The sequence below is a fragment of the Anopheles ziemanni genome, chromosome 3, assembly GCF_943734765.1.
Source record: "Anopheles ziemanni chromosome 3, idAnoZiCoDA_A2_x.2, whole genome shotgun sequence".
NCBI lineage: Eukaryota > Metazoa > Arthropoda > Insecta > Diptera > Culicidae > Anopheles > Anopheles ziemanni.
Window position 1 is genome coordinate 35,151,283 of NC_080706.1, and position 23,558 is coordinate 35,174,840.

The 23,558-nt window shown below is 46.3% G+C and overlaps 3 protein-coding genes across 3 annotated transcripts; 2 read left to right on the forward strand and 1 right to left on the reverse strand.

Annotated features, from left to right (window-relative positions):
* The first annotated feature begins 10,227 nt into the window (after positions 1-10,227).
* On the forward strand, positions 10,228-14,551 carry LOC131284218 (putative ATP-dependent RNA helicase DHX57). Its single transcript, XM_058313072.1, has 3 exons — positions 10,228-10,295; positions 10,358-12,420; positions 12,776-14,551. Exons 1-3 carry the CDS (start codon positions 10,228-10,230, stop codon positions 14,509-14,511), a joined length of 3,867 nt encoding a protein of 1,288 aa, XP_058169055.1. The 3' UTR covers positions 14,512-14,551.
* A 681-nt stretch (positions 14,552-15,232) lies between these two features.
* LOC131287025 (uncharacterized protein DDB_G0283357) lies at positions 15,233-17,807 on the reverse strand. The gene is made up of 4 exons (XM_058316038.1): positions 16,747-17,807; positions 15,699-16,563; positions 15,438-15,592; positions 15,233-15,362 (listed from the first exon to the last, which is right to left on the reverse strand). The coding sequence occupies exons 1-4, from the start codon at positions 17,578-17,580 to the stop codon at positions 15,237-15,239; spliced, it is 1,980 nt and encodes a 659-aa protein (XP_058172021.1). The 5' UTR covers positions 17,581-17,807; the 3' UTR covers positions 15,233-15,236.
* Positions 17,808-20,403: 2,596 nt separating this feature from the next.
* LOC131288921 (GTPase HRas) lies at positions 20,404-22,859 on the forward strand. Its single transcript, XM_058318101.1, has 4 exons — positions 20,404-21,277; positions 21,992-22,132; positions 22,216-22,331; positions 22,415-22,859. Exons 1-4 carry the CDS (start codon positions 21,139-21,141, stop codon positions 22,589-22,591), a joined length of 573 nt encoding a protein of 190 aa, XP_058174084.1. The 5' UTR covers positions 20,404-21,138; the 3' UTR covers positions 22,592-22,859.
* Positions 22,860-23,558: the final 699 nt, after the last annotated feature.

The following is a 23,558-nucleotide window of genomic DNA, read 5'->3' on the forward strand; positions in this document are numbered from 1 at the left end:
CTAAATACGGTGAAGTCACTCAATATCGTAGATTAATATCCTGCTTTGCGCGATTTTCCAAGTTTGTCTCTCGCTAATAACTTAAACATCGATACTACTTTTGTAATCCAAGCATAGCGTTTAGGTAACTCCGTAAACAGCAAAGCGGCCTAAAATGCCTAGAGCATCGAAATCATTTGCAGTGCGAACTGAGGGCCGGACGGCCTTTCCGGCAGATCTAATCGCAGCAGCAGCAGCAACAGTATGCGCACGTACAGCGGCACGGGAACGGAGTTGATCGAATTTTCAGTGCGGGCCATAGTACGTCGCCCGCGACGCTGGTGCCCCGCCGGTCGCGGCCAAGAGACGCCACCCTACGGTTCCGTGTTCGATATCGGGCGGAATATCTGACCCGTGGGATGCGCACTGTTTCCGACGGTTTCCGTATGACGCCAGACGCCTGCGAAGAGAAGGAAAAATGGGAAAAATGAGGCGAATACTTAAGATCAATATTTGATCACCCCTTCGCATGCACAATTGTATGCAAATGGTGTGTAGTTCGGATTTGATCTCGTCAGATCAAAAATTTTACCCCGAACCCCATTATTCGCCGCAATTGGCAACGGTATTTTTCGACAGATAAAAACACACCACAAAACGGCGTTGACCTGAACCGAACGTGCATGATGTGATGGGTTTGCTCGCGCTTGCACCGTCTCGGACGAAACTTCGGTAAAAGACGGCACACTTCCGACTACCAGCTCCATCTTGAACGAGCGTTTTAAAATCCTCCGCGGAACGAAACCAAAACCCGTCTCGAGACACGTGCCACTTTTAACTGCTCGCGACACGCCACAGATTTTAACAAAGCATGTTCATTCATAAGTTTTGCCGCGGAAACGTTATCAAAAAACGGCTATTTTGTGTTTGTATTTTTTTCTCCCCCAATCGTCCACAACCGTACCGAATTTGCATGGCCGCATTATTCGAAACCACGCCAGCCGATGGCGAGTGGAGGGGGTTTTTGACGCCCACAAATCATAAGAAAACCGATCGGCTGGCACACCAAAGATCCGATCGGAAGATCACGACCGCAGCCGGTAACAAACCTCGGTCTAGTAGCCGGGTTTTGCTGGACAGATAGAATGCTCCAAAAGCCACGTAGATAGATCAATATTTTATGGTGATTAAATTATTTCCTATATTTATGTTAAGTAGAAATTTAATCCGGTCCTTACCCCCACCCAGGTTTGCCAACCTTCGATGACTTCATTTGGGGAAACGGAACAGAAAAACGGGGTTTGAAACCAGCCATAATCGTCGTCCCACGATCGGCGAAGAACCGAATCGGAACGTTACCGTTTGCATAGTGCGACAACGTGGGGACGAAAGTTGACCAACGGTGCCGCTAAATCCCGTGTTTGTCAGTGAACATTCTCGGCAAAGCATGTGTGGAAAGGAAGAAAGAAGAAAAAACGCACCTCGCTCTCAAGGTCGGAGGTTGGTCGACTCCGAAAGTGCGAGCCACCATTGCGCCACCGCTTGGCTACAAAGAGGAAGATGGTCGTGTTGTCATTAAAACATTTTATGGCAGCTTCTGCGACCCGAGGCCAGTTTAATTGGACTTCAATTCGGGCGAGATGATGATGCTTGAAGCGAATTGTGTTGAGCGGTTTTATTCTTATTTTGTTACTTTTATTTTGCCTTGCCTTCGCCACATTTCCACACCATCGGAACGTAACATTTGTACGCGAGACAAAACAGACCAGTCAAGTCGTCCTACAGTTGCCAAACGCAACGCCGGAAGTGGCACACAAAGTAACGAAGATGCCGTACCATAAATTACTCGTCAGAACCGATCTAATTGCTATCATTCGGAAGCTCCAACGTGATTAAAGTGCTACTTTCAACCAGTGCGCACCGAATAAGGCTGGGCCAAAGAACGCGTAGTTGCTTCGTCATGGACCAACGGACTCCAAAACTATGGTTTTTTTTATTATTTACGTACACTCCCCAAACGAAACTTCAGAGGGCAGAGGAACGGATCGCTTAATTTATTATTTAATGAATACCTGTGCCTTCGGCCAAACAAGAGGCAGACGCGCGCCGATACTGGCCGGTTTTTGCATGAATTATTGTAACCCGCGTGTGGAAGGAAGTTAATAAACGGTTGACTTGCGATGGCAAATTATAAGGAACCAATAAGGATGGGACTTGAGGCCGGGATCACCGCAACACTCCAAGGAAAAACCTTCACAAACGTCAGGTGATTGGATTGACGATTCAGGAAATGTCTAACAAGACCATCCGATTAATGCCTCGTCTAATCTCTGCAGTCAACTCCCCAGCGATTCTGAAGGACATTCTTAAGCCGCCGTCCCGTGGCGCTTCACTTAATCCCTTTGAACCCCTTACCCAGAGCCAGAGAGAGTCGCAATATCTTGGCTTATCGAAGGGTCCCATCGACCGCAAATCAACCCACGGCTCGAGGGGCACACAGGGCTGGTTGCGGCACGGAACCCAAGGGTAAATTACGCTTTATTACCATCATTACTACCGCTGCATCGGTGATTGATTGATATTCAACTTCTTGCGAATCCACCGAACGGCAACTGATAAGCATCGTGTCGGAACCGGTGACGCTAGGTCGATGCTACACAACCGTTGCATTCCTCCGCGTGCTCTGTTGCTGCGATGTCAGCTGTCGATTGCTTTTATTGTCGTCATCGATGCCAATGAATTACAGCTGTTACGGATAACAGTTATCATTCGATCGGGGTTTCATTTTATGGACATTACTGTCCATTCTGATTTCATAAGAAATGGTAACGATAGGCATCCACAGGAAATAGAAGAAGCCTTTTTGTAGTTCTCCCGTTTCATGTAACGAGTCATTTCTATGCATCTGTTTATAAAGTTCTAATGTCTAATTTTACTAACTATATGTTTAAGGTATATTCTTGAGGAATTTTAATCAATACGAACCAGGAGTATCTTTAATATTTAGCAAGAGTTCCAGTATTATTCTAAGAATATGACAAAATTTCCAGCAAGTTGGTCTATGTTATCCTCTTTATGTTGAGATAAGATGACAAATATTTGAAAAAATGTTCATATTTCTGTTATTTATTTATTCAATTGTGTGAAAAATTGACAAAGCCACACTCAACATGCGACTCTCGTCAGAAAAGTGTTACTACTTTTTGAAAAATTGTACAATTTTCACGAATGATGAAATATAACGATTTCCTTAAAAATATACTATCCAAACTATTTCGACAAAATTTGTGGGACTCGTGATGACTGAGCATTTGGAACAACAGCTATATACGATTGAATGTAGAGCATGTGGCTCTAGCTTCTTTTACTTTTTAAAGTTTACGATAAATTTGCTTATCGATTCTTTCTTATCCCAGATTGACTTTAACGTTATTTGTTTGAAAAGCGAATCAGTGCACAAGGTTAAGCTTGTGGTGTAAGACCTCGACCTTAGCCTAATCTTCTTCGTTTGTTTTGTTTTTCACAGAATTGTTCAACATAAAAAGCAATTACATTTAACAACTCCACTTCATATGTAACCCTCAACCCCCGCCCCGACTTTACCCCCCTCCATCGGTTCACCTTCCGCATGCAGGGCGACATTGAAAGACGCAGCCGTTCCACCACGCGCCAACGTTTATCACGCCGATAACACACCGCCAAGCTCGCAGCACCGGATCGTGAACCGATCTTCGAAACAAACTCCACTCATCCGTGAACGTGTTTTCTTGCACCGGTTTCGCTCCACTCCACGGTGAGGTGAACAGTTTTGCGGCATTCGGCTCTAATAATGTTTGACCCGGAGCCCCAAACTAGCCGTGACCCGACCGACGGCTGGCGGCCAAGGCTTCCCAGGGTGGACATAATCCGTCATCCTTACTCAAATGCCGTGCCACCGGGAACGACCAGCAAAATCCGTCGGTCAAGCCATTGAGGGATGGCGCGCGTGGTGGCGCTTTCTTTTCGCCACCTGCGAATGCCACCGAGAGCTGCACGGATAATTTTGAGAAGTATTTGTGGAGCGGGGATGTAGGCCAAGGCCGAAACCGCCGTGTAGCGAACGCGAACGAACGGATGATCCGTCGACTTGAAGGCAAGACGAATCGGTCGACAGCCACAATAGTCACGAAAGAGTGGCACAAAAGGAGAACCGAGAGAATAAAAAAAAAACTCGCCGCAAACCAATCGCAAAAGCTGCAGCGCCGTTGTTGTGGAGGCTGCGGAGGCCCACCACCCGGAAAGCGCGCCAATGCTAGAACGAGGAAAAAGCTCGATTCTCTTGAGCGCAGCCGGCGTTCGCGACATTGAACGTGAACTTTCTTAACCTGCCGGGTTTGCATCCGTCGTCGTCGTGGTCGTCGTCGTCGTTGGCTTGTGTTTCCTTCCAGATCCACTCACCCGGCCTGATCTGCTCACCCCTGTACCCTAGAAACTGAACGTTCCGTTCGACCCGTTTCACGATTGTTCCACTTCGACTGCAGTGGAGACAGAGACGTTATGGAGAAAAACGAAATAAACGAACGTCAAATTGAGCAAAAACAAGTGGAACCTGCCGATGAACCGAACCGAGTGATGCCGTTCACCGTCGACAAGTGCAACGATGCAAAAGTACAAGTGGGGATGCAGTTCCGACGCTTCTTAGCAAGCACGTTCGGTGGCAACCGAAAGAAGATCGTGGAGATGGCGAACGATTATCGCGATGACGATGAGCAACACACACTATCACCCTGGATGGCGTGTCCGTCCATCGTTTGTCCATTTCTCATGTTTAATACTCATACAATTTCCCCCAGCTGCTTTGAGGGAAGAGGTTGGGAGGAAAGAACCCTCCGCGATTCTCCTACGCAAGAATTAAATGTCCCAACTGCTTGCCCTCCCCTCCTTCCCTGGCAGGAAAGATGATCCGGACACAAACGATCGCCTTGTTGATCTCGTTAGGTAGCACGAAAACACCGCCCGCGTGCAGTGATGCTAACTATGCTAATCAAAAACTAGAGCGGGCGTGGAGCTGGCAGAATTATGAAGCCTTCCCCATCGGTGGGGTCGTCGCGGAGTTCCTGCTACGCGAGGTTAGCTTATTTTTTTTACTTTCGGGCCCATGGGGAGGATGGCGATGGCGACTATTTGCACAAGTGTGTTTACGAAGCAGTTTAGTAGCACGTATTAATGGGCCGTTTTGCGGCTGCGGATTTTTTTTTTCGCTTCTTTTCCGTAGAAAATCGAGCCTCCGATTCGACCACACCACGACGGAGGCCGATTATCGACCTTTGCCGTCAAGCGCCAACCTGTGACAGATGGGAAAACAACCATCAACAATCGGCTACAAGGTGTGAAATTAGTTCTACTATTATTCGCAACGAGCAAGTGAAATCGAAAAAATCGACTTTCACAGTTATTACCGAGCTTAGGTTCTTTTTCCTAATCGTGATACCAACCTGCTCCGCCCTCGGCTGGTACACTTGGTGCATCAACGTGATAACGCTTGAGGAGAGTTGTAGTGGGCTGCAAGGAGCTGATTAGAAGCCCAACTATCAACCCGCAACGAACTGGGACTTCAAAGTACAAGACCACCAGGCAGCCAACAACCAGCACAGGTGCCACCGATGTGAAGATTCGACGCAGGGAAACATTGATAAACATTAATTGCCCGTCGTTGGCTCAGGCACACTACTTGTAAACCATTTTTTTTAAACCGCATTGCATCGTGCGGATTCCGAAAAAGAGCATTTGGACAAGAAAACCCGCTGCATTTATCAACATGTTTTTTTTAACCTCGTCACTTTAAATGCCCTGTTCAGAAAACAACTTCGGTGGAGAAGGGCTTGCACCCATTGTTTTGACTGTGACATACTTCTTCGCGGGAGAGGTGGAGGGCATCGTAGGGTTCGGGGGTTATTAGTTATTAATCAGCGTATTGACGCAATAAACTGCACAGGCTCGGGCCGACATGTTCACCCGTCACGCGATCGTCACGCCGATCGTTCCTTAGGAATGAAGGTAAGAGGCTTAGGCAAAAAAGGCAAACGCAAACAGGGGTTAACAAAAATTCCCAAAAATTTGCCCGAACGAGTTTTCGATGGTGATCGATTGGTGAAAAATCCCCCTCAACACACCCAACCGAAAGTGGCAAGCGTTATCCTTGGTTGACTTTTGTACGTCCGTTTGTTCGACTGTCTTGGCCCAGCCGAAGCGTGACCACTTTGGCGCGTATGTCATCGATTTTGGGTCGAAATACTAAATAAAACAAACAGAAAATACTTTAAAACCCCTTCTTGGCTGACGCGATCACGACATGGAAGTACGACGAGGATCACCACTTGGCACAGAACCACAAAACACTCGCTGGTGCGATCTGTTTCACTGTTTGGCCTGTTGAGCAAGCACTTGGACACACATTGGGTGACATTTCTTCACGCCTTTAGAATTTGGGGATTTTCGTTTTTTTGCAGGCGGTACCAACCCTTGGCAATTGTTTGCCCTTTTAGTCACCGACTACCACAGGACGGAATTCTCTGAACTCTATCGGAGGAGTACTACGCAACGCGCCCGTTGATAAGCGCACGCTCGCACGGGTTTTATGTTTCCGTTTCAACAGACGCCACCAAACGCTTCAAATAGTGGTACGACATACACACACATACACACACACACGCATGGGCTCGAGAATTCCCACCCATTTCACTAGCAGGATAAACCTCGTATCGAATACTCACTGGATCCACTACGCCGGACACTTTAGGTCGCCACGCTGAAGACGACGACGACGACGAGGAACGGTGCGCGCGTGTGAAGCCTTCTGGTGCGCGGACGGTCACTTTGCAGAACCACCGAGCGACCGGCTACGACTGATCGACAGCAAATGCGCCCCGTCGAGTCGGCGCAGTTCGCTGAAGCCGCTCGCAGACGATCGCAACTAGCGCGAAACCGACGACGATGGTGAGCGTTCGCGCAGCCCGAAACCGCGAGACATGGATGCGCGCGTGAAAAGCGGCCATACAAACGCACAAGTGGGGTTTTGCGTGCGGAAATGGCGCCAGTCGTCGTTCCGCCAACGAACCCTTCCAGAGCAGCAGCAACGCACGTGACGTTGTCCTAGGACTGCTAGGAGAGTGTCCAACCACTGCCAACCGTCGCTGCCGCTACGAAGAGAAATGTCTCTCGGGACCGCGGTCTCACGCCGTCTTATCAAGCATGGCCCACTAGAACGGATGAATGCAGCAAGATCCAAATGAAACGCAGTCGATCAGCACTTCATCGCCGAACATCGTACGCCAGAGACCGCCACTCTGTCTCTTCCACAGCCGACCGATTAGGCGCTGCCGGCGGCTTATCGTACATTCGAACATTATCGCCCAGAGCGAGGCAGGCAGGCGCAAATGTGTGACAGCACGCGCATCGCCACGACGCCGTGCACTGGTGTGCGGGCAAAAGGGCTGTTTGACCTACACACCATCGACCCTAGTCGCGGGACGGACCATCATCGACAAGGCACTGACATGACAAAGCGCCAAGATCGGCGTATTGACCGGTGTCGCAAACAAAGCGACGTTATCTGTTCAGTTGTCGTCTGCCTCAGCAGCCAACGTTTCAACTTCCCGATTACAAATTACAGCCTAACCTCGATAACCTTTTATCCATCCTTTGATGAAGATTCATTTAAGAATTCGTGGTCACAAAGAGACAGCGGCAGGAAGTTTTCCCCTGACGGATGACACCCGCGGGAGACACTGGCCTAAACATCCCCTCTCTCCCTCTCGCTCACTCATCAACAGAATTTGAAACGGTAACGCGCATCCTGACAAAGGATCATACAATGTCAGCGCAAACGCAAACGGTGCACGTGGCCGGCTAGTGTGGTTGGGTAAGGTTACTTAAGCAGACCGTAAAAAAGAACACACCACCACCACCCTGGTACAACGTAAGAAACTGGACGCGTTAAACACGTGAGCGAAACACACTGACGATGCTTTCGAACATATGAACAACGCTGCCGTTGGCTTACGAACTCAATGAACGGAACGCACTCGAGATGATGGCTTTTTCAATTTGATCTGTATCAGCGCATGTTATACGATAAGCATGTTCTTACAAGTGCTCTTCCCTACCGCAACCGCGGGGTTTCACCCGTCGCGAAAAGAGCAAACAATGCATACGGGGGCTACAACAGTTTAAACCGTCTCAAGCAGCATGCCCCTGAGTATCCATCATAATTTTGGGGACAAACAAAGCATTAGAAAAGACCTACCGAATCCACGTCCCATTTCCGGGAGCCAGTGGAACTTCCGCACCACTTATCCACACGAACGAATTTGTCATTTTTCTTTTACAGCTTTTTGTGTGATCGAAAAATGCTCCAAACTAAGTGAACGCTTCACTGCGTACACTAAGCTGCACAATAGGGTGGCGGGTTTTTTCCCTCGACACTGACATTGCACTGGGGTGTCATTGTGAGTGCTTCAATAAACTTCATCCCACAAGTTTGACGATCGGTTCGGATAAAAGGAAACAGTTGTGATCGGTTTTGTTAGCGTCCGAAATGTACTATTGAATGTCAATGTCCAGGTAGTTTCACATGCTCGAATGTGGTCACGAACAGACAATGGCCGACAACTCTACTAATCATTCGCATTCTGTGTGACCTTGATTAAGCTGCAATCAGATCGATCTTGCAGAGGATTGTTACTAACTTTATTTCAATATTACATGAGGCTTGGATGATTTTTTGAACCATCCACGTGTGTTGACTATGTTGAGAATAGTTGCAAGTGGTTCACAGTCGTAGTACAATTGTTGGGTATTATGGAAAATGGGCATCTTTCTGAAAAATGTCTGAATTCTTCTGAAGAATTATTAAAATAAATCGGATTAAAATTAATTTGATAAACACGATAAAATCATGCCAAAAGTTGTTATTTTATACATAAATACACAACATCATGGTAAAAAAATCATCCTATTCTCAAACTAATTTTAATTTACTAAATATACTTGCAACGTTTCTAGTTTTCCTACTTTTTATTTTAATGAAGGATTTTTAAGAAGGTCGTGTTGGCTACAGTGATTTCTATAGTTCGTTAACTATAGAATGGATACGATTAGAAATTTTACAATGGACTGATCATCAACGAAATTAATGTTATGCACTTTAAAGTAAATTTTTATAATAGCTCCAGAAAGCTATTTTTTTGTTTTTTCTTATTTATTTTTTTATGTGGCACGTCATCCCTCTTGTCCCACAAGGCCTCTTTCCGAAGAGAGTTTCTGTAACCGAAAGCCGGTATATTATTCATCGGTGGTCAGCCGTTCGTAACACCGGAGGGTGTCAGATTCGAGAATCGATCACACACCTGTGGCGTGGTGTTTCCTCACGGTACCCACAAAGCTATACACCTAGTTAAAAAGAGAAATAATTAATTATATGTTATTAAAATATTCCACCTTTACCGCATACGGCTATAAAAAACTGTAACTTCTAATACAAAAATGCTGAAATTGCATGAACTGCTTACGCCATCGAGCATATTTTTTTCGCCTATTAATGTTTTTTCTAAAAAATTACGAACGAATTTGATAACTGTTAGGCAATTTTCTTTTTTTTCTCGAACCAATCTTCTTCTTCTTCTTCTTCTTGGCGTAACGAGCTCTTGGTCATGCCTGCCCGTTAAGGGCTTACGAGACTTGTTTCCCTGTTGTACGTGGATAGTCAATCCTCTCGTACAGGGGAGGGTCCGGTCTCGGTTGGGATCCCTCGAACCAATCATATGATCTGAATTTAGCTTACATTTGGAATAGGTAGGAAGGCGATGTTTCAGAGGCTTATTTTTCATTGATAGTTCATAAAAATTCTAGTATTTGTGCGACCTAATACAACTGGTAAAATTACAGTGTACAATGAACTGGACTTGGGTTCTTTTATTTCAAGCCAGTTGCAATAATATTCAAAAATTTAACCCGCTTCTTGAAAACATGGCGGAATTGCTCCTTAAAATTCAAATTTGTTATACAAAAATTTCCGAGTGTTCTACGTACCCAGCCCTGTTTTCTGTTCTACAGCTGTTGCAAATCAGCTGGTTTTGACATGCGTTGACACGTCGTTTTTTTTTTCATACATTGCTACCTTGTGGTTTTCAGGTGATTCAGTATTTTCGACATCCTGTGTAAGTAGCAGCTGTTTTTCATAGCAAATTTAGTGTACCAAACAGCTTAAACATGGACGCAGAAAGTCAACAACTTATTTCTGACTGCTTCCTGAAAACGATCGTTATTCCGCGATCCACGTAAGTAGCATAGCACGAATCGCAAATTCTGCATATGCTAATTTGCGTCATCATCATTTCAGCAATACACCAATCGAACCTCCGCCAACCAAACAACCGGTGAAGGCGGAACTGCAGGTGCTCCGACTGAAAGATGAATCGCAGAACCTCATTATGGATACGCTCCGGGCGATACATGGAGAATCGTTTCAACTGGGCGATATTTCAAAGTACGAGGATAAAGGCGGCCGGATGAAGAAAGGGTTCTGGCAAGATCGTGGCAATTTGATCATTCAAGGGGGAATCGATTTCTCGAACGCTCCACGGACCGGAAACAGTAACGAAGACAAGTTCCGCATGTACGCCATCATGAAACTCCATAGCTACGGCTTCCATCGTTCGCACTGCGAGGAGGCACTGGAGCACCACAATGGAGATATCGACAAAGCGTTATCGCTGCTATTTTCGAAGTACTTTCCTCCACCTTCCGATTTGCAGCTCCCGCCGGCTGAATACAACGATGATGAACTCAGCACCATGCGTGCGGATGAGCGGGAAGCTCTGGAATCGATCTACGATAAACTGTTTATTGAGAAAGAACGGAACCGAGTGTGGCAGCTGAAGTTCAAAATCGATCACTTGCTAGTGCACAGTCCATCGGAGAGGAAAAAGCAAGCTGAACGAGAAAAACAGCAGGCCGAGGAAGAGAGGCGTCGGCAGTTGGATGCACTGGCAAAGAAAAAGAAAGTAAAGAAGGAAAAATGTTGGAACTTTTCCAAAGGCAAGTGTCGCTATGGCAATCGATGCTATTATTCGCACGAAACGGATGAAACGCAACCTGGCGAGGAAAAGAAGAGTGACAAAAAAGGTGACAAAGCAGCTGACGAGGATCCGAATGTGTTCTTTTTAGAGGTGCGTTTCGATCCCGGCAACCGGTACCCTTTCGAGCGCCCGGTACTGTTGCTGAAAACCACATGTTCCGACATTCCGGAACAGTTGTGCCTTCGTGTGAACCGTCGCTTAGTTCAAGAGTGTGTCGAATTGACCCGGGATGGAATGCCGTGCATTTATACGGTGGCCGAGCTGCTACAAAACGATGAAGAAATAGGTCAGTACATCGAGCAAGATCGCTATCAGTTCCCAGATGCACGCCGGTCAATTTTTTACGAGCCCGAGCAGGATACTGGCGAAGAAGTGAAGACGGGTGAACTGGCAACGCACCATCAGCGGGGCACAACCGGTCGACAGACTGGTCCCCGTATGGATGTAGAGCAACTGCTAAAGGAAGATCGTAACATCGTGCGTAAGTTCATGGACAAACAAACGAATGGCGCCTACAAGGATATGCTTAGGAACCGACGAAACTTGCCAGCGTGGGCAAAGATGGGTGAAATTATCGCCCTAATGGAGTCGCATCAGATACTCGTCGTCAGTGGTGAAACGGGTTGCGGAAAGTCAACACAAGTGCCTCAGTTCCTGCTGGACAATTGGTTGCTGCAATCGTCGAAACTGGAACCCAACCAAAAGATGCGTCACGTAGAGATTATATGCACGCAACCGAGACGTCTGTCCGCGATCGGTGTGGCGGAACGGGTGGCAGAGGAGCGCAATGAGAAAATTGGCAATACGGTCGGCTATCAGATAAGGCTGGAGAACAAAATATCTTCCTCTACAAGGCTTACCTTCTGCACCACGGGTATCCTCCTGCGACGGCTACAGTCCGATCCAACGTTATCCACCGTGACGCACATCATAGTAGACGAGGTGCACGAGCGCAGTGAAGAGTCCGACTTTTTACTTCTGATCCTGAAGGAACTGCTTACGCAGCGCACCGATCTGAAGGTTATTCTGATGTCGGCCACGCTAAACTCGAACCTGTTCTCTAGCTACTTTAGTGACGTGCCGGTGTTGGATATTCCCGGTCGCACATTTCCCGTCGAGCAGGTGTTTTTAGAGGACATTTTAGAGCGCAGTGGCTTTGTGATGGAGCCTGACTCTCAGTACTGTCGAAAGCTACGCAAAGGAGAGCATGAGATGCTGCTTCAAGAAATGGAGTATTCCGACGTCCAAGCATCCAACGTGTTACCGGCGAAAACGATACGTGATGAGAACCTTAAAATGGCCGATATGTTTGCACGCTATTCCGGTATGTATAGGTTTCAGGTTTTTATGGTTTATTTTAAAACAAATATCTTCATTAGTATAAAGTTATACTACTACCAATGTTTACCCATAACTCTTCAAAAGTTATGGAAATTTGAAAAGTGTTGCATAAGTATGTAACCAGTTAATAAGAATGAATTAAAATCACGGAATAATTGATTTCCATAAAACCCGCTGTCATTTTTGTTTTTTTTTAAATGGTTTTGAAATCTCGAAACAGTCGAAGAAAATAAAATAATTACAATAATTTTGAAAATTCTGGAACGTAGATAATACTACCTTCTAAACTGCATGTTCGTTAAACGGAAATATATCGACCTCGTTTTCATTCGTTACAGAATATTCGAAGCAAACGTGCAAGATGCTTTACCTCATGGACCCCCTCAAGATCAACCCGGAGCTGATCGAGCACGTGCTGACGTACATCGTGGACGATAACGCTCACAGCTGGCCCAAGGAAGGATCGATATTGATCTTCCTACCTGGTTTGGCAGAGATCCAAACGATGCACGAAGCGCTTAGCGAGAGCAGGTTGTTTGGCCCACGTGGCGATCGATTCGTGCTGATCCCGCTACACTCGATGCTCACGAACGAGGAGCAAGCGCTCGTCTTCCGGAAACCCCCGAAGGGCAAGCGTAAGATTGTACTTAGCACCAACATCGCGGAAACGTCCGTCACCATCGATGACTGCGTGTTCGTGATCGACTGCGGGCAGATGAAAGAGAAACGGTTCGACTCCAACCGCAACATGGAATCGCTCGAGATGGTGTGGGTATCGCGGGCCAATGCACTTCAGCGAAAGGGTCGTGCCGGCCGTGTGATGCCCGGCGTCTGTATCCACCTGTACACGAGACCTCGGTTTACGAACCACATTCTCGGTCAACCGGTGCCCGAAATACACCGCATCCCGCTGGAACCATTGCTGTTGCGCATCAAAACGCTTCCAACGCTGCAGGACCGTCCCATGGATGCGGTTCTTGGTGCGACCATCGAACCACCAAGTGTAGAAAACATTCAGGCGGCCAAGAAACGCCTGATCGATGTGGGCGCCCTGGACCTTGAGGAACAGCTTACGCCACTCGGACACCATCTGGCCGCGCTGCCCGTAGATGTGCGGATAGGCAAGCTGATGCTGTTCGGAGCGATCTTCCAGTGCCTCGACAGTGTGCTCACGATCGCGGCTATTCTCAGCTACAAGAGTCCCTTCGTGTCACCGTTCAGCAAGCGAGACGAAGCGGATAATCGCAAGCGACAGTTTGCGATAGCCAACAGCGACCACCTGACGATGCTTAGTGCATATCGCCGGTGGATGGAGGCGGCTCAGCGTAGCCGTTACGCCGGCCAGTGCTTCGCCGAGGAAAACTACCTCTCGGGGAAAACTCTCTCCACGATCGGTGATATGAAGTACCAGTTTCTTGAGCTGCTCGTGTCCATCGGGTTCGTGCCGATTGACCTATCGGGGCGAAGCCGGGCGAAACGGCAGCAGCTGGAGGACCTGGCGCAGCTGACCGGTTCGGAGCTGAACGTGAACGGAGCGAACAATCGACTGCTGGCGGCGATCCTCTGCGCCGCCCTCTACCCGAACGTTGTGAAAATTCTTACACCGGAGAAAAGCTTCGTTTCGAGTGGGAGTGGTGCCGTTCCACGCCTGCCCCAGGCATCCGATCTGCGCTTCAAAACGCAAGAGGACGGTTACGTCAGTCTCCATCCGTCTTCGATAAACGCCAACGTGGGCTACTTCGGATCGCCGTTCCTAGTGTATCAGGAGAAGGTTAAAACGTCGCGAATTTTCATCCGTGAGTCCACCATGGTGCCGCTGCTGCCGATGGTGCTTTTCTCCGGCAGTGACTTACAGATCGAGCTGCACGGTGGCGACTTTGTTATTCTGCTCGAAGGCGGCTGGCTAATGGTGCAAGCGGCCACCCATCAGATCGCCGAGATGATGAAGTTCCTACGGCTGGAGTTGGCCAAAATGCTTGAGCTGAAGATTAGCGATCCGTTGTTGAACCTCTTGCACCATGAACATGGAAAACGGATCATCGAAACTATAGTGCACCTCATCAGCAAGGAATAGATTGTGCGATATTTTGATAAGTTCAGTCTTTACTAAGTACGTGCGCAATGTATAATGTTTATATGTACAATTACTAATAACTAAAATTTATAATAAAAACAAAATGTTACATTTTTATACTGTTCGTTTCCATCACTATTAAGTATATCAAACCATGTATGGTAGTTTATTTACGAATATTCCTCAATTTCGCAATAAAAAAAAGGATGCTTCACTTTTATTCGCATGTTAGCATGCATGCAAAAAAAAACCATAAACATATTATTAGGTTGAAGTAATTTTATTGTTCGCTAAGTTTATTGATTCCTAAAACAAAAAACAGAATGTTAGACACGTTTTGCTGCGATTCTTTTTCGATCATATTCATAATCTCGCTAGGAGCCTAAAGTTCGTGGACAAACACAATTCCGTTCTTATCAAGCAGAAAAGGCCAAAATAAGTGTTGGTTTGACAAAAATAATTTTTTCCGTTGATTTCCACAATCTCTTTCGGTCGAAAGGTCAACGTGCCGTGTGCGTCTAGCCTTTCGATTGATGATACTACGGCCAACAGGGAAATCGTTCAGTTTACAATTTCACATCACGTTTTTTTTTTTTTAAGACACCATACGACTCGCAACACTAATACGAATTCGAATTTCCATTCCGCGTTCTAAATACAACCTTTCTCCTCGTATCAAACCAGGAGACAATAGGAAGAGACCAGCTAATTGCGCCACGGTAGTCCTAGGAAATCAAATAATCCAATGCTTTATGTTTGTTATTTCCGAACTTTAGCAGAGCGTCGGAGATTTTTTCCACCTCGAAGCCCAGATCGAGAAGTTCACTCAAAGGAATTATGTGTTCGATAATCTGCAAATGAAATGCGAATACAAAAGATTAATGCTGCTGGCCATGCAAGCTTCCAAACGACAAGGCTAAACGAACCTTTTTGTCATCGCTGCCGAGCCGCTGCAGAACCCATATTACACGTTCCAATGGAAAGCCCATAGCACTGATTTGTTTAACAAGATGCTGATCCGCCTGCACAAGCTGATTGTACTTCGTGTAATCGAGCCGTTGTTCGTCAGCACTGCTGGATGCTGTGGAGGGGCAAGAGTTTTAAAGTTTAGAAAAGCATTTTGGTTCGCCTTGGCCGTTTGGATAAAACCTACACACAGAGCTTACCAATTTCTTCACCACTTCTGCTAGAAGAAGTAGTACTAGTAGTACTTTGACGATCGCTAATGGTTTGACTGTTATTACGCGTCCTCCGGGTGACTGAATCCTGCACTTCGTCGTTCAGCTGACGCACAATGTCCGGGACGCTTTTGGATTTCGATTTCAGTCCGGACGCTGTATCCGTACCTTCGACTTGGGTGAGATAGGTCGGAAGATACACCGAGGCCATGCCAGCACCCGAAGTTGATGACGCAGACTGGTAACCATGGTAGCCGCCTCCATGGGACATTTGCACACTGTTGTAGCCTACCGACGATGTGGTGTCTGTGGATGCGGTATGATATCCATATGATGATGCATTCGTGCCGGAACCGTCCGAATGCGATGTTGATGGGGCGGTTACGTACGAGGCCGCTGGATGCGAGTGATAGCCGTAGGAATAGTTGGAACCTCCCGACGGTTGCTGGTAGGTCTGACTCACCACGGGAGGCACATGATACGTCGGGCTGGTGTAATTATGCATACCATAACGGTTGTCGGTTGTGTTCGTGGAAGGATAGCAGGCTGCAGCCATGCCCCTTGTATCATACGAAGTGCCGTAAGTGCCGTAGGGCTGGTAACTACCGTAGGATGAAGGAAGATACTCACTGACGCCACTCTTTGCCACTGTTGTTTGAGAAGCTTGCTGATACTGGCCAGGATACATTGAATACTGTTGATTCGTGCTGTATGCTGTGTTATAATTGTCTGTTGACTGGGGGGACAAATGCTGCTGCTGCTGCTGTTGTTGTTGTTGCTGCTGCTGTTGTTGTTGCTGCTGCTGTTGTTGTTGTTGTTGTTGCTGTTGTTGTTGTTGCTGTTGTTGTTGTTGCTTCTGCTGTTGCTCTTGGTGCTGCTGCTGCTGGTACTGTTGCTGCTGCTGCTGGTACTGTTGCTGCTGCTGCTGCTGTGATTGCCCAAGTTGAGGAGAAAAGGAATCCGTCGTTGCTAATGGATACGTTGCCTGCTCTTTCACTTCCACCGGTGCCTCCTGGGAGTCGTTCGGCCTCACACTTTCGGTAACATTCTTGGGAACATCGTTCGACGGGCTGGCGAGCGTCGTGTTTTGCTTTAATACTTGCGCCAAAATGTCCAGATCGTTAATCGTTCGCAGCTCCATATTATCGAACGGACTCGAGGTATCGTTCTCGAAGTCCGAGTAATTGATTTTGTTATAATTATTGTTATTGTTATTGTTGTTGCTCCCGAGGGTGGCATTCGCTAGTGCCGGTGTGTCCGTACCGGCCAGTGTCGTCTTTGGAATGAAGTTAGCATTAGCAGGGACATTGGGGTAGTTTTGCGTGTCCGCAGCACTAGGTACTGCGTCCCGTATCACAGTCGGTACCAGTATCGAGTCGAACTGGCTCATATGATCGAACGGTTTCACATTGCCACGCTCGTCCGACGAACCGGAAGGTGCAGATTCATCGTTGTCCTCCTCGTCTTCTTCGTCCGACCCGTGTGGCACTCTTCTGTCGCCAACACCACCACCTGCACCCCGCCCGCCTTCCTCGGCCTCGTTCTCATCGCTTGCGCTGGACAGTTCGTCCGTGTTGGGGTACGAAATTTGATTCAACTTTCTCTTCTGCTCAGCTTCGATGAATCGTAGCTGCTCCTGTTCCCGTAGCTGCAGTCGGGCCCTGCGTTCGCATCGCTCGCGTTCCCTGATCGCTTTCCACTCGTTGATCCGCTTAAGTACTGTATCTTCGAGTTCGCATTCGTAGCAGCTCTCCCGCAATACTTGCCCCACGTCGTACTGATGCAGGCGGTTCACTACCCCCTGCGGGAGCACAATCTTTGGCGGTGGTTTAAACCGCTCCGATATCTTCACCGGAACCCCTTCCATGTAGCTAGACGGGCTGTACGACATCCCAGCCCCGCTGCTAAACGCTACAGCAACAGTAACTCGACCGCACCGAACCTCATCCGAAAAAGTGTGCGCCTAGCAAATTAAATTATCGCGTACACTTTCTGCTGCAGTGGATCTCCTTCGTGGCCTTCATAATCCGGACAGCTAAGACGACAAACTTCGCACTTACGGGCCTTGGTTATGCGTAGACCATTCTTACAGGAGAAACAAAGGAAACTCAACGGTGAAAGACATTATCGGAAAATATATATCGAAACCCTAAACGAGGTTTAAGGGGATAACTGAAATCTTTTCCCTACACTCAACACACAAATTAACGTTGGTATGACAATATTTTCCTTTCTGTGCTTTGCTATCATTGCAAATCACTATTGTCAAGTGTCAAATAGACAAAAGTCAAATGGAGTCAAGAAGCCCGACGCACGAATCAAATTTGAATAGCAATTTGTTTGTTCCAAAATCTATTTATTGAAACCGATCAAGCTAGCCAAATTCTAGAATTCCTTTTTGTAACTTTAAAGCTACGGTAGGATTTAGTGTGAAACGATACAAAAAACGGTATTTATTCGTTTGTTTGTTGTCAATCCAACGGTTTGACAGCAACTATCGCAGCTACTTTAAATGTTTCATTCGTTTGAATACATTCGTTTGGTATTAGGCATTCAAAAGCATAACAAAGTGCTGGGCGGTCGCTCCAGAGTTGAAGGAATATCTGAACAAACTACAAAGCGCTAAGATGAGCTCGTTTTTCAAAGCCAAAAAACCTAGTCCGCCAAACACCACTGGAGACCCGGGAGCAGCTCAAACCGCGGATGATTTCATCTTTATCGAACGAAGCGTTGCATCGGCCAAGCCCAACGTCGATGTCGTGCGTGAACCTTCGCCGATGTTTCCAGTTAAATCAGAACTGTTTCCTGCCATTCCTGGCCCGTTAGCCAAAGGACCGGCAGTCCGAAAGTACAGTCATGAAAACTATGACCACTACATAAGATTCGTACCATTTAAGCTTCCTCCAGAACTCTGTGTGGACGACCTGAACGAGCTTTCTCGCCTCCAGATGTACGATGTATTGTCCTACATTACGCAAATTTTATACTCTGTGAAACATCAATACGATTTCCGTTTGGAGAAAAGAGTATTGAACGACACGGCAAAGTAAGGTTTTGGAAGAAGTGCAGACATCAAGAGCGTCGAATGAAATAAATTAATAAAACAAGTATAGTAATCGTTTCTCTTCTTTCTTATGAATAATTACTTAATTGTCTAATATTTCCATCAGTCAGTACATTTATGTAATCCTCGACATGGCTCTTGCTGGAAAGAGTGCAATCATAAAGAATTGAGAACAAATAAAAACATTTTACAACAATTGTCACCGTATCGCTTGAAACTAGTTTGAAAAGCTAGAAATCTTACGATGACGCTAGAATATAAACGCATTCGGTTTGGGGCTGTCACAGCATCTTGTAGTGATGGGAAAATCAAATTGAAGCAGGGATTCGAATCTTTTGATTCAAACCATTCCGACATCCGTATCTCCGAATCTGAAGCCCAATCCGTCATATCATTCGCGCACATCGAACATGTTACGAGACATTTTTTCCGAAATTGCCGACATTCAAGGAACCTGGTACTTTGTGTCCATTTTGAAGAATATTACAATGTATACATTTAATGTATGTGAGACATTAAATTTTCAAGCTCGTACAGCCATCAGAGCTGTTTTATTCACAGGTTCAGATTCAAATAACACATCACTAGCTCAACCTTTTTGTCGCTCGTTTCCCAGGCGAAAAGGTTAATTCTCTTCAAGGTGTATAAATATAGAAGGTGACTTTATGTCGCTTTGGAAGGGGTGCCATATTTGAGAAGAGTTGTGTCAAAAGCCCAATCCTTTTCCGATGCCCCCCCTCAAAACCCTCGTGAATACCCCAGAAGTGTTATGTCAAGTCATGAAATGTCATTTTACACTGGACGACTTCACCTTCTATTTTATACACCTTGAATTCTCTTCCAAAAATTCGGCGAAAACAATGACCTCTCGCAAAATCGACTCTCAACCCGTTAGGCAATTTCGAGCAAATCGTCCTAAAAAACGTCCTACGTGACACAAACATCGAGCAGTTTTGTATGGTGAGTAAGACAAGTAGGACGATTGCTCGAAAAACGTCCTCCTTATGTTTCATTCCCATACAAAAAAGGAGGACGTTTGTTCGCGCGTAGACGTTTTGTGGACGATATTTCGAGCTGCCTAGCGGGAATCGGGAAAATTTGACATTCAACATTCATGTTGATTCGTCAACGAGATAGCATGACGAATTTGCACGCTGTGGAACTATTGAAAAATCCAGAAAAGATGATCACTCGTTTGAGGGTCAAGAAACCAAAAAGTCAATTGCTAATTTGTCTTTTACCCTAAATTGCAAACCAAATACTAAATTATTTTGTTCATAAACTAAGAATTGAGGAAGATTCTGTGTTTTACCAAGTTGTTTGTTTTTAAAAGAAATGTCATTTGAAAAACGGGTACAGCGAGTTTTACATTTAATATCTTAACAGATACTCAATGGCCCTAAATCAGTCTCATTACGTCTTATTATAAGCAAAATAATCGAGGTTCTTCTGTATTTCTGTGTTAAAATCGGGATCATGATTACAATCCGTCATGATTCTGATCCGTTCATATCCGAATCCGTCAATCGGGATGCAATCTTTTAGAATCCGCCTAAAGATCGCATCTTTGAGTCTTCAGAATTTCGATTCTACCATCACTAGCGCCTTGGACAAGAAAAGGAATTCGCCATTTTAAAAGGTTCACTTTGTGTCAGAAGTGATGCTACTGCTAGGCGCTCCCTACGCGGAGCGATAATTTTCCGTTTTCTGTGCGTTTCTGTTCTGCACCATGGTGAAACGACCTTCAAAGCACTAGAGATTGCAGCTTTGACCAAGAATTGTCCGTAGAACACTCAGAACTACCTTCTGCACTGGCTATCTAGGATCTGCTAGGTTGTTGAATTACCCGCTTGTACGACGTCGGGCGACGGGCGTTGTACTTCATCACCATTATAGCAGTGCCACCGTAGGCGAGCAGTGTAAAAAGTGCGATCAAAATTGCAGTAAAATAACAACACCGACATCACCGCTCCGTGGACCAGGACTAGGTGAGGCAGTGGGTGAGCAGTGCAATAGTGAAAGCGACCGGGCAGCAGTGGCCTGCAGGGGTGTGTGTGGGGGTGTACGGTGTTCGGTGCCGACCAGACGTCCAGCGGTGCAGGGGAGTTCATCAAACCTGCAGGGGTGGTGATCGAGGGAAGAAAAAAACGCGGAGTCCTGCGACAGGACAATCCAATTCGTCAATATAAAAATCCAAAAACGACCGCAATCTACCATATTGTGCGAACAGAAGTGGTGTACCGCGTTCGGGACCTGCTGCATCATCGTCCGCCTTTGCTTGCGAGGTGTGAAGCATCGCCCCAAAAGGGACAAGTTGCAGCGAAGAATATTTCCTCCGTCTCATTTCGTGGACCCGCGAGCATCGATTTGTCTACGAACGGAAAGATGACGGAGTACAAACTAGTAGTAGTAGGCGCCGGAGGCGTTGGCAAGTCGGCACTGACTATACAACTTATTCAGAATCACTTCGTAGACGAGTACGATCCAACAATTGAGGATTCCTACCGGAAGCAAGTAGTTATAGGTAAGTTCGCTAATGTGTGTGTGTGAGTGTGTGTATTTTTTATCGTTTGCATTTCCTCCCGTACAAATTGTTATTGACGTATTTTACGCTAAATGAAACAATAAAACGCCCTGTTGAACTGTAAAAATTGTTATGTGTGCGATAGGAAGTTTATTTACTTCGTAAACTAGTGCCATTGCACGGTGATTTCTGGAACCCATGTGAAGTATGCAAAACGATAAAAATGTAAACATTGATTAATACTCCATCATTTTTGGCACTAATTCGCACCAAATGTAGTATGTATACAAAGAAAAAGTAGCATATTTCAAAAAATGGTGGTTCGGTAAATCTTATATCTAATGCCATTTCCCTACAAGAAACGGCAATGGTACGAAGGCAGAACAGCGAAATCGTGCCAACTTCATTATTTTCTGCGAATAGTCGTGATGAATCAGTATTGGCCGGGATAGATGCATGGCTCCCTGCGTGTCGGAGCGGCTATTGCTTCTCACGCTAATTGAATATGACTAATTAATTCATTTACATTGGTTAGATGCGTCCTTACCGCACATGACCAACGTTGGCAAGAACGTTCGTCGGAGCCAACATTGCACAAAGTTTTAAGTCATCTCATCCGGTTGATTGTGTTTTTTACAAAAAATATATAAAAACTATTCAACCAAACATTACTCAAGACTGATGATAATCGGTTTGCTCGCCTTCTCCTTACAGACGGCGAAACGTGTTTGCTCGACATTCTGGACACGGCAGGACAGGAGGAGTATTCCGCAATGCGCGATCAGTATATGCGAACGGGTGAAGGATTTCTTTTAGTATTCGCTGTCAACAGTGCCAAAAGTTTCGAAGACATAGGTAAGTTGAAACGGCAGCAAAGCGTCACACGCGAAAAATCCCTGTCGTTGCGTTAATGCTGTTTTTCGCGCTTTCCCCGATAGGAACCTACCGAGAACAAATTAAACGCGTTAAAGATGCTGAAGAAGTGCCGATGGTGCTAGTGGGCAACAAGTGCGACCTGCAGGCGTGGGCGGTTGACATGAATCAGGCGAGAGATGTACGTACAGTGCGAAATTGTTGTTACCATTGTATTGAACTAATGCTTCCTCCTTATCCCCCGTACCGGCTCCTTTCCAACAGGTGGCAAAACAGTATGGCGTTCCATTTGTAGAGACCTCTGCCAAAACAAGGATGGGTGTCGATGACGCATTCTACACCCTAGTTCGCGAAATTCGCAAGGACAAGGAGAGAGGGAAAAAGAACCGGAAGCACCACAAGCTGGTCTCGAGCAGACGATTCAAGTGTCAGTTGCTATAAAGCTGCCTACATAAGGGAAACCGATCATCTAAACCACCAACCAACGTACAGCACAAAAAAAAAAAAACAGAAGCAGAAAACTCCGAAACAGAGATGTCCAGATACACAAACACACCGAAACGCACGCACATGCGGGATGTTTACTCCCAAAATTGAGCAGTTTTCAACGAAATCGCCACCAGCCTGGGGAAGAGAGCCATCATAGTGGATTGTGAATATCGTATTCGCCGCTCGGTGTCCATCGCCAGCAGGTCACGGTTCGACCGACACACGGGGTGGTCGCCTGTTGCAATCCCTAATACCGTACGCTTTTCGTGAATATTCAGCTGAACAATGGGCAAAGCATATGGAAAGGGACTCTTAGCTAGATTAGATGAAAAAGCAGCGGTGCTTCACTGGTCCTATGCGTCGTAAAGCGCACAAACCTCCTTATTTGCATATAACCGGTAGCACTGAATGCCTGGTGGAGGAAGGACTTTGTGGGTGCTATCATCCGTTCCACTTTGCAGCAGTGGGTGCATACCTTCGGATCACACGACACGATGACGGTCAAGTAGCAAGAGTGATCAGTTTCGTCTGCCTAACGGCTAAGCTCTAACAACCAACTCTACCACAAACACCACACACATCCATCCTCTTTTCCTTCCCGACAAATTGGGAGCACAGAAGAAAATGTCTTTGAAAGCCAATGCAAACGCATCGGGACTGTTGGAGCAAAAAACAGTGCAGCAGCACTTCCTGCAAAGGAGAGAGGGAGAGATCGAAAGCGATTTGTTCACACATCCACACGTACACCTGTTTGTATCTAATCTTCTTGCTCTACCCATAAGAGGGAATAAACGTTTTTCACTCGTCTGCCTGTAAAGATCTAATATAAAGTAAAATCTACGAACATTAGGTAATTTAGATAACTCTTTTGCTCTTAAAAAACTCACATGTCTACCTACCAAGAGTGATAAACGGCTTA

What these genes read in the sequence shown, in the direction of transcription:
- LOC131284218 (XM_058313072.1), top strand. Translation starts at nt 10,228, where the DNA reads ATGGACGCAGAAAGTCAACAACTTATTTCTGACTGCTTCCTGAAAACG. An exon ending in ATCGTTATTCCGCGATCCAC is followed by an intron (nt 10,296 to 10,357) that starts GTAAGTAGCATA and finishes TCATCATTTCAG; the next exon opens with CAATACACCAATCGAACCTC. An exon ending in TATGTTTGCACGCTATTCCG is followed by an intron (nt 12,421 to 12,775) that starts GTATGTATAGGT and finishes CATTCGTTACAG; the next exon opens with AATATTCGAAGCAAACGTGC.
- LOC131288921 (XM_058318101.1), top strand. Translation starts at nt 21,139, where the DNA reads ATGACGGAGTACAAACTAGTAGTAGTAGGCGCCGGAGGCGTTGGCAAG. An exon ending in CCGGAAGCAAGTAGTTATAG is followed by an intron (nt 21,278 to 21,991) that starts GTAAGTTCGCTA and finishes TTCTCCTTACAG; the next exon opens with ACGGCGAAACGTGTTTGCTC. An exon ending in CAAAAGTTTCGAAGACATAG is followed by an intron (nt 22,133 to 22,215) that starts GTAAGTTGAAAC and finishes TTTCCCCGATAG; the next exon opens with GAACCTACCGAGAACAAATT.
- LOC131287025 (XM_058316038.1), bottom strand. Translation starts at nt 17,580, where the DNA reads ATGTCGTACAGCCCGTCTAGCTACATGGAAGGGGTTCCGGTGAAGATA. An exon ending in TCGCCAGCCCGTCGAACGAT is followed by an intron (nt 16,564 to 16,746) that starts GTTCCCAAGAAT and finishes CAGCAGCAGCAG; the next exon opens with CACCAAGAGCAACAGCAGAA. An exon ending in TACTAGTACTACTTCTTCTA is followed by an intron (nt 15,593 to 15,698) that starts GCAGAAGTGGTG and finishes GCCCCTCCACAG; the next exon opens with CATCCAGCAGTGCTGACGAA.